Source organism: Phalaenopsis equestris, unplaced genomic scaffold (assembly GCF_001263595.1).
Source record: "Phalaenopsis equestris unplaced genomic scaffold, ASM126359v1 Scaffold225963, whole genome shotgun sequence".
Taxonomy (NCBI): Eukaryota; Viridiplantae; Streptophyta; class Magnoliopsida; order Asparagales; family Orchidaceae; genus Phalaenopsis; species Phalaenopsis equestris.
Window position 1 is genome coordinate 296 of NW_018243992.1, and position 10,229 is coordinate 10,524.

The window sequence follows — 10,229 nt, forward strand, 5'->3', positions numbered from 1 at the left end:
AATATTCATAAAATTTTTAAATAAAATAATTATTTTTGTGCAAAAAATTAATGAAAAAAATTTATCATGTTCTATAATAATGTGTTGTTTACAAGTAATTGTGCTATTTTAATATTAATTTCTTTTAATATTAATGTGTTGTTTACACATCCATTGATCCCATATTAGTGTCATTTTTGTGTCATTTTCATAAGTGATAGAATTATGAGATGATGGTACATATTGCATGAGAAAATCATAAATTTGGCATGAAATTTGATGCAAATATCATATTTGCGCTCAAGGATTAAATAGTTTTTTTAAAAAAATTAATCTTGGGGACAATTGATCTTTGTTTTTTGCATATATAATAAAAATAATAAGTTCTTCATGATAACTCTAATAACATCAATAACATTTATATTGAATTAAAATGATCCTTCTTTCCCCTTCCTCCATGTACATGATGTCTATCATAAACTTTTTATAAGTTTTCTATATAAATACTTGAATTTAGAAATAACCTCTCTTAAATCTTTTTAGTGACTAAAAGCGGTCATTATTTAAAGATTTTAGGTCTATTTGGGGCAACTACAGCTTATTAAGCTTTTGCAATTTTTTTTTTTCTGAAAAAGTCTAGTTGTAATTAGAAAGCTACCACCACACCCAGACAGGACAAGTGAGAAAATGCAGATTTCAGCGGTAGCTTTCGAAAAAGCTATCAAAACGAAGTTATACTCAAATGGATAAAACTACGGTGTTGCACTGCCGCCCCCAAACAGACCTTTGGAGAGCTATTTTAATCTCAGCCATAACATTTGTTGCAACTATGAGAATTTCTTGCTTTTCTTACATTGATCAATTTGAGAAATTTGAAGCAACTAGCTTTTAAAATAATGTTATTGGAGGAGTGATGATATCTTCAAACATCAACAAGGCATCCATTTATTGTACCAAAAGAAGCTAATATCAATCTTCTTCAAAATTTTAAAAATTATTATCAATGATTAAATCCTGCTTGCATTAAATTTATATTTCATCACTCATTATTCATATCAAATAAATTAACATTATTTCTAAACCATAAACTGGTGAAATTAACATTATTAATGCATCTAGAGAAAAAACCGAAGAAGGCTATTACACTGAAAATAATGGAGAAAAAACTCCTACAGCCCCCACCCTCAATTCTTATTTTTTTTCAAATAAACCTCTTATCTATCATTATTTACATAATCAATCTCGAAATTCACTTGCAAACTTTCACATAGTTGTAATATGCATGCAGACTCTGTGCACAACAGTGTTGTACATCATTATACATATGTTATACAACAATGTATAATGCTGTTCTACACAGACTCCACATGCTCGATCACATAACTGAGCAGGCATTGGGGTTTTCATCGCTGAAGAGCTGAGGAGCATGCACTGTGTCCATGTTGTATCCGAAAGAGTTGTAATAGTCCATCTTATTCATCGTCGCCGCCATCGGAGTCGCAATCGCCCCTGCCGCAACCACCTTCGCAACCTCCTCTTTCTCCTCTCCACCACCGCCCTCCTCCTTTTTCTTCTGGCCGCCACCACCTCCCCCCTCTTTCTTCTCGCTGCCACCGCCCTCCTTCTCCTTTTTCTTCTCGCCGCCGCCTCCCTCCTCTTTCTTCTCACCGCCACCTTCCTTCTCCTTCTTCTTCTTCTCACCACCACCTCCCTCATCTTTCTTTCCACCATTGCCACTGCCTTCCTCCTTCTTATTCTTTTTCTCATCTCCAGCCTTCTCCTTCTTATCACCTCCACCATTCTTAGCTGAAACAATCTCAACGCTACGTTTGAGCTTGTCCTTAAGGTACGTTGGCAGTGAATTCACGTCCATTGTACCTTTAACGGTCACCAAATCCTTCTGGTCATCCACACTTACTTCTTGCACCCCTGGGCATAAATATAATTATGGAAACATTAGGGATGATATTACATAGGCTAAATTCGTTGGTAAGCAAGAGAATTTTTTAAGTTTTTTTTTTTATATTAACAGTTTTTGAATTGTGTTTAGAAACCATTTAAGTATTAGAAGAAGGTTGCTTGTAAGAAAAAAAATTATGAGCATTTACATACTAAAAATTATTGTATCATGAGTCTTCATGCAGTTTTGCATAAAGACTCCAATCAGGATCTGTCACGTGTACAGTCAAACCTATCCATGTATTAAATTGGATGTTGGCTTATACATATGGCCGACCCTGATTGGAGTTTTGATGTAAAACTGCATTAAGACTCATTTTACATGAGGACTCCTGATACAATAATTTTTCATATATATATATAATCTTCTTGCGAAGTTATGTTATAAACAGTACACATATTAATTATAAGAAGAAAAAAAAAAGGTTGCTTATGAATGTAAATCCCTTCAAAAAAAATTAATAGCAGTCCTCTAAATATTTTATAAAAAGTAGGCATATTAATTATGATAAATATCTGAAAAATTTGCCAAATTACACAAAGTAAGTAAACCACTAGAATAAAATAAAAATTAAATAAATAAATTAGTTACCTTTAACCTTAAGAATAGTCTTCTTGATTCTTTGAATGCAGCCGTGGCAGTGTAGGCGAATCTGCAGCACCACGGTCGAAGCCACCAACTAACATAATATCAATTAAAAATAATAATTTAATTTTTCATCCATTGCTAAATGTAATTGCTGCTGTAAAATTTTATTTTACCAGGTACTTAATTGCAAATAAAAATAACTTTTTTGGTCAGCAACCGACCTCCTTTGATTTCTTTTGGTCCTTCGAATCACCGCCAGCGCCAGCGGCGGCAGAGGCCGGCTATCCAGGGATCCACATTCCCTGTAACACTCAATTGGTTGGTAGCCTTATCGACCGTAACTCCCTCCACCCCTAAATCCAAATGAAAATAAAATTAAATAAATAAAAATTGAGTGGATTAAAATGCTAGAAAGCGATTTTCGAGATTTTTTTATTTGGCAATCAAACGATTAGGAATTCAATAATGAAAGGCAACGTAAGCCGGATTGAATAGAATGGCCGATGTGATGGATACAAGATGCTTTGGGTTTGAGAAGAAAGCAGAAGGTCGAATCAATGAAATCAAATCATTAACTCACTTGTTCTTCTCTAAATTTTCAATTAATCGAATAAAAGCATAATCCATCAATTCCTCTTTCAATAATCCTCGACAAATCCAGAAAATCAAAAAAGCAAAACACCAGAAAATGATCTGAGGACAGAATCTGGAACAAAAAAAAATCGATCCCCGTCCGATTCCGATTCTTCGGAACAATTTTAAAGGGAAATTGAGAAAATAATCCAGGGCGCGGCTAAATCGCAGTCCCCTGCATCTGTATCTCTGCAACTTATTAATTAAATACCTTGGAATCCTCTGACGCATCGCCTGATCTTCGATGCACAGCCGTCGCAATGCACATCGACCTTAAAAATGACGACAGGCAACACTTCTTCCTTCTTCTTCCCGCCATCGACATCCTCCTTCTCCTTCTCCGCTTTCTGCAAAACCATCAAATCAACCATAAATCCATCAACAAAAATCAACTAAACTGCATTCAAAATCTAAATTCATATTCGAATCTTTCGATCTCGCTTACCTGTCCCATATCCGATCTTCTCACAGCGGGAGTTCTACAGAAATGTGTGAAGAGGAGAAATGGGAATGATAGAAGAGAGAAGATTTATTTAAATAAGTTTTGCTATGCGGGCATGTATGCATGCGATGCATCTATGCGGTCATGTATGCATGCGTGAATCGTGATGCGTTGTGGAACGGATGGTGTTACATGCGGGGGAGGTAGTTAATTTTGTTAGGCATTCTATGTTTTCTATTATTCAAAACGGTCCAACTTGGCCGGCAGCCCGGTTTAAACCGGCGCCACTATCCTTATTGGATTAAACATGTCTATTATTCATTTTATTGAAAAAAAAAATTGCTTGCAAAAATAGTGCTAAATGGTCAGCTTGTCAAAAACAATACTCATCGAATTCTTTAAATTAAGGTTAAAATAGTCTTTACGAAGAATTATTATAAATTAATTTTAATTTAGTTGAGGTGTATTTGACAATTGTACAAGTCATATAAAAATATTATTTAAAATTAAAATTAAGTAAATTTGACAAGATTTTTATTCTTGAATTTCTTATTCCATCAAATAATAATTTTCTTACATTAAAAAATTAATTAAGACGTCTAGAGGTATTTCATACATATGTTGAGAAATCTAAAACGAAGAAGAATAGAAAACGACACAAAACCAGAAGAGCACATAGAGATTTAACGAGGTTCGACAAATATACATACATTATCGGGAGCAGAGGGACAGATTCACTATTTCAGAGGAGTTACATAGTCATAGGGTTACACATCTATTTATAGATAATACCCACAGATAAATTTACAACACGCCCTTGCTCCCCCAACCCACTAATCCAAGAGACAGACATATTCACACCAAGAGACACTCTTTTTCATTCCAAGAGACACACCTCTTTAATTCAAGATACTCCAAATTTACTGGTATATGAATCGTACCTAACAATTCTCCATCTTGGTGAATATCCAGCCCCATAGAAGAAAATCTTCATCTTGCAAATATTCAACCCCTTAAGAGAAAAACATCATGGAGTTTCTTACACCAAAGTGAGTTGGGTAATAACGTCAACTAGCAATTGCAAACACTCAACAAGTTCAAGTAACGCGAGAACTTGTTGACAATATCTGACTTGATCAACTTTCCTGCTGCATTTTCATCATATTATACGACAGAGTGAACTCCACCTACAACTGTACTCTCCAACAGTTTATAGATATTACCATCACGTTTTATAGCTCGCAATGCCTTCAAAATTTTTTGTTGCGCCAACAAATCTTTCACTCTTATTTGCTACAATTCGAAGTTTCATGTTTCATCGAACATCATTATCTCGAATTTTGCACCAAATATTGTCTTTTGAAATTAATCGTGCAATGAATTTTTCCTGTCTTGTATTGAAACAAAACACACCACAAACAAATTCAAAGAAATCTGAAATTTTTTTTGTTAGTTGCAGCAAATTTCTCGCAATTTCCTGTGATTCGTGAATCAAAATTTTCACAAGAAGCACATTTCTTGTTTGCACAAAAATTTGGTCGAAATACTATGAACTCCAGCCGAGCTTCACCTATCACAATTTCTCCTGCGACAAACTTACGAACAATCTGGGAAATTCGCGAACTCCACCTGTCGCAATTTCTCCTGAGACAAACTTATAAACTACGCTGGCTAAACTCTACCTGTCGCAACTCCTCCTGTGACAAACCTGCGAACTTCGCTAGCCGATCGTCTGTTCGCAAAATGAGGCTCCAGTTCACGAATCCAAACTCCATCTGGCGAACTACTACACGAGAGCCTCTTCTTCGGTTGCAAAGAAATCCAAAATCCTTCGCCTGTTCTTGAATGTTCGCGAAACTCCTGGCCTTGCCCTTGAACTTGCGTGCTGCGCAAATCGTCGCACTGCTTGCCTCACGTAAACTGTCGCGCCTCTGGCTGCCTGTCGTACGAATCGTTTGTCGCGCGATTGAAACCCATAACTTCTGTATCGCGAACTGTCGCGACACTTAGCGAGGTCCTCCCGCAAAACCAAAATGGAGAACTGTTCGCCTGTGCCGCGATTGGCCTGTCCCGTTCCTTGGCTTGATCATGATTGCCCTCGCAAACCTTCCTTGAAGCCGAACCTCGCGTGGAACACCGGACAGAGACTGCCCCGCGTCGCACTTCTACAAAAAGTCTGTCGTGAACCTCTTTTCGCCAAACTCCTCTAATTCCTCTACGTCGCACTTTATCCAATCTGTTGTGAACCGCGAACAATCACCCAACCTCGCGAGATCGAAAAAACTCGTTAAGATCCGAACCGCCGAACACAATACCTCGAACTCCAAATTTCTCAATATCTGCTAATCCTTCTTCTTCTAAATTTATCCTGCGCCAATCTCCTCCGCTCTAAAACCTCACACTGATACCAATTGTTAAGAAATTTAGGACGAAGAAAAATAGAAATCGACACAAAATCAGAAGAACACACAGAGATTTAACGAGGTTCGGCGAAGATGCCTACATCCTCGAGAGCAGTGCGGCGAATTCACTATTTTAGAGGAGTTACATACCTATAGAGTTACACATCTATTTATAGATAAAACCCACAGATAAATTTACAACACGCCCTCGCTCCCCCCAACCCACTAATCCAAGAGACACACTTCTTCACACCAAGAGACACTTCTTTTTATTCCAGGAGACACACCTCTTCATTTCAAAATACTCCAATTTTCCTGGTACATGAGTCATACCTAACAATATCCATAAGAAAATTTTAAAATTCAACACAGTCAATTTGATTGCCAAAAATTAATCAAAGAAAGTTTAAATAGTGTGATTCCAAGTTGAACATATCCTTCAAAATGAAAATTTTGCTATGAATTAATATGTTTATAGAAAACATACATATCCACATGAGAAGTCAATAAAAATATCAACAAAAATAAATAAATAAGAGTATAAATTAATTAAAAAAATGAAAAAAATTGAGTCCCAACTAATAAATAAATTGCAAGTCTTATTTTAGTTCGAGGATCCTAAGGTCAAACACCATAGTTCATTTGATCTCAATAAATGTTTTAATGAAAATTTACACATTTGCACTTAAGTAGATATAGACCAAATCAAAATTTTAATTTTAAATAGTTTATTATTTAGTGAGAATTATTGAAACATCACTATGTTGAATATTTAAGAGGGTGAGGCATCTTCTCAAATAATTTTGCATTATTTAAATTATCTGTGTGTGATAGGTCTAAAATTCAAAATTTTTAGTGCAACCTCACTTAAAAATTTTAAGCAATTTATGTTATTCTTGTAATTATTAAATTTTTGCTTGCATTCTTCGAAGGGAGCAAACCTAGGGTTTCTCTCTGGCGTTCATCAGGTGATTCTAGTGCTTCTCTTCGAGAGACCCCCTCTTCCCTATCTTAGGGAAGTTTTATCTTGGCCTTTCTTCATCTTCTCTTTTATTTTATTGCTCTTCAAGATCTTTTTGGGACTTTGTCCCATGGAGTCCTCTTGCCCGCCTCTTATGCATTCCAACAAATTTAACCAATCTTAGCATATATTTTATATTCTAAAATTTGAATGAAATTTTATTATTTCATTTTAGGCTTAACTAATATTGGATTGCATGTCTGAGTTTATTTAAAGATCCTACTTTTGATGACTGCAATTGTTTGTTGTTTCTATTTTTGGCTCTTTGTTGTTGTGTTTCTTTCTTGCTCATCTTGATCTTCAATTGCTGGCTAAGATTTGACATTGAGTCATGATGAATTCTAATCGTTATTAAAATTTAACCAGTTTCAGTATATATGTTATATTCTAAACTTTGGATGAAATTTTAATATTTTATCTCAGTTAAGTTTTGAGCTCAATCTTTATTTCCATTTTTTATGTTTTTATTTCACAGCATTTGTCAGGTTGATTATTTGCTACAATAACATCACTCTTCTCTACCTTTTTTCTTTGTTGGCTATTCTTTTGTTTGTGTTTTTTTCGAGGTTCAACTATTATTTGTAAGCTTGTTTCAGATTGTAGCTAATCTCTTCCCTTTGGTCTGAAGAACCTTCTTTTGTTGACTGCAACTCATTGTTATTTCTTTTCTTCTCTCATTGTTGTTGTGCTCTTTGTAATTGGTGTTGTTTGTTTTTTTTTTCCTTTTCTCTGTGTGAGTTGTAATTTAATCGTAGCTCACTGTTATTTTTCAATAAAACTAGACGCGACCCTCACATCTCCTGGGATACTGACACTTACGGCGGAATACTACACGTTTAAAATTTGATATTGCATGTTCATATATAAAATTTTAAATGATTAAAAAATCCTTCTAAAAACTAGTCAAAGGAATTGCACCGTAAATGTTGCAGTTGTAGAAACTATTATAGAAAATTCCCACTCAAACAATTCAAGTAGAAAAAAGTTAGCTCTATCCAAGGATTTTGGAGACTGTATTTTGTCTCTAGGCATATACATATCTAACATAACACATGTATTTAACTTTTTTTTTATTTTTACACCACCCAAATCTTTTATGTCACATCAAAACAAAGAGCACAATTATAGCTTTTAATAGGGAAATGTAAAGTGAAATGTATGAATGTAGAAGTTGATGTATAAGAGTTAGATATATAAATATGTAGATATGAATTGAGTGGTATGTGTGTAAATCTTCAACCATTTGGAAATATGATTATTAATGAGCAGAGCTTGAGCGTGCATGGTGTTTTTTTCATGTTTTCTTCGCTTCAAAAAAAATTTATTCGAAATAGGCTCAGGTTTGAATTGGATCGTGAGTAGCATATTTTTTTTTTTTGGCGCGATTTGAATTTGTTTTTTAGTATTTGTAGGGCTGTCAAAACTGTTCGTTGTTCGTGAACAACTCGTGTTCGGCTCGTTCGCTAAGTTAACAAGCCGAATACGAACAACACGAATAAATATTTGTTTGTTCCTGTTCTGCTCGTTTTGACTCGAAATATTACCAATCAATTATTGGCTACAAGGCTACAAAGATTTATAATCAATTAAAAGCATTAATTAAGAAAATAGAATAAAAAATATTAAATTAGATTAAAATGATATGCCTATGTGATTAGGGTTGTCAAAACGTTTCTTTGTTCGTGAATGACTCGTGTTCGGCTCGTTAAGCAAATGAGCCGAACACGAACACACTTTTAACACACTTTTCGAGCTCGAAATATAAAAGAGCCGAACACGAGCTAAGTTTGGGCTCGTTCGTGTTTGACTCGTTTACACTCCTAAGTATTAGCTTGTGTTCAGCTCCAAATTAGCTCCAAATTAGCTTGAATGATTTAAAATTAAGCATTTTTTTAAATACAATATAAATAACTGAAATGAGATTTTTAAGTGACAAAATGAGAGGCCATTGTCATTCAAGAAGACAAAAGTCGCCCTATTAAATGCAACTTTTGGCAATATGTACATTTAAATTAATATAACCAAACTCAACTTATTCCATTTTAACGCGTTCAAGGACATTTGAATTAGGGGTGTTAAAATTGACCCGGCATGTCAACATTACTCGAAAAATTTGGGTTTCCGTTGACCCAAATAATTTTTTGATAGGGTTCGGGTTCGGGTTAAAGAACCGAACAACGGGTTTGGGTAGGCCCACCAATGTTAAATTAACTTGAAATTGACATGTCAATCTGAAATTGATTTGAAATAGACATGTCAGTTCGTAATCGACTACAAATTAACCCAAAATTGACTGAATTGTAAACCAACTAATGATTTTCCTTATATTAAATGAGTTATATGAGTCGGGTTCGGGTTTTCGGGTTGGGGTTTGGATTGGGTCAACAATTTTGAGCCTAACCCAAACTTTATTTGTTAACCCAAATTGATACCCATAATTTGAACTCTAATTTCAATAATACAAAATATTAAACTTTCTGCTGCTCATTTAATTTTTCTCATGACTATCACAATATTTCAAACAAATCAAATATAATTTGTCACAAATTCATTTTTTACTTGCCTCAAAAGATATATATTGATACACCACTAATAAATTTTCATTATCTAACACGAATCTCATGACACGACACAGATTCCAAGATGATATTTTGAACAAGAAACTTTTAGATCTTGATAAAAATTTATAAAGAGCTTTGATTTCAGCAAACTTATAGTCAAACTGACTGACTCAATGAGACGGACCTAATGATATAAAAACTAGTCCAATTCGAGTCAAATGAAGCCAGATCAAGTCGTAGAACCGCACTTAGAAGATGTTCGAACACATTTGGAAGGTCAAACGATTGTCGAATATGGCAAGTTTATACACGATTCGAGCGGCTCGACAAGACGAATCCAACGAGCTCAATATCACTCAATTCTGACATCATTAAAGCACTTAAATGACCATTAAGCACTGTATGATCGAGGGAAGCTCTTCGGACGGTCCGATCAAAATGGTTCATACTCCTGAATTAATTGCACCCTAAACACTATAAATAGACCCCCACCCCTCACATAAGGGTAGCTGAAATTGAGAGAGAGTGTATGAGGCCTTGAGGAGAAGTTGCAGCTCAGCATCACCGCCGACCCTCACCGACAGCCAACCACCGCCGACTCTCGTCGACCACGTCGACCACAAACCTCCGTCGGCGACCCCTA

General features: G+C 35.2%; 1 protein-coding gene and 1 long non-coding RNA gene across 2 annotated transcripts; both read right to left on the bottom strand.

Moving 5' to 3' along the window:
- Positions 1-1,097: 1,097 nt before the first annotated feature.
- LOC110037859 (heavy metal-associated isoprenylated plant protein 5-like) lies at positions 1,098-2,803 on the bottom strand. Its single transcript, XM_020742587.1, has 3 exons — positions 2,749-2,803; positions 2,531-2,618; positions 1,098-1,908 (listed from the first exon to the last, which is right to left on the bottom strand). The coding sequence occupies exon 3, from the start codon at positions 1,850-1,852 to the stop codon at positions 1,355-1,357; it is 498 nt and encodes a 165-aa protein (XP_020598246.1). The 5' UTR covers positions 1,853-1,908; positions 2,531-2,618; positions 2,749-2,803; the 3' UTR covers positions 1,098-1,354.
- A 7-nt stretch (positions 2,804-2,810) lies between these two features.
- LOC110037860 lies at positions 2,811-3,751 on the bottom strand. Its single transcript, XR_002295371.1, has 3 exons — positions 3,606-3,751; positions 3,372-3,507; positions 2,811-2,880 (listed from the first exon to the last, which is right to left on the bottom strand). It is a non-coding gene; the product is annotated as an uncharacterized LOC110037860 (long non-coding RNA).
- Positions 3,752-10,229: the final 6,478 nt, after the last annotated feature.

Bases quoted from the DNA above. Each gene is read 5' to 3' on its own strand.
- LOC110037859 (XM_020742587.1), bottom strand. From the start codon at position 1,852: ATGGACGTGAATTCACTGCCAACGTACCTTAAGGACAAGCTCAAACGT.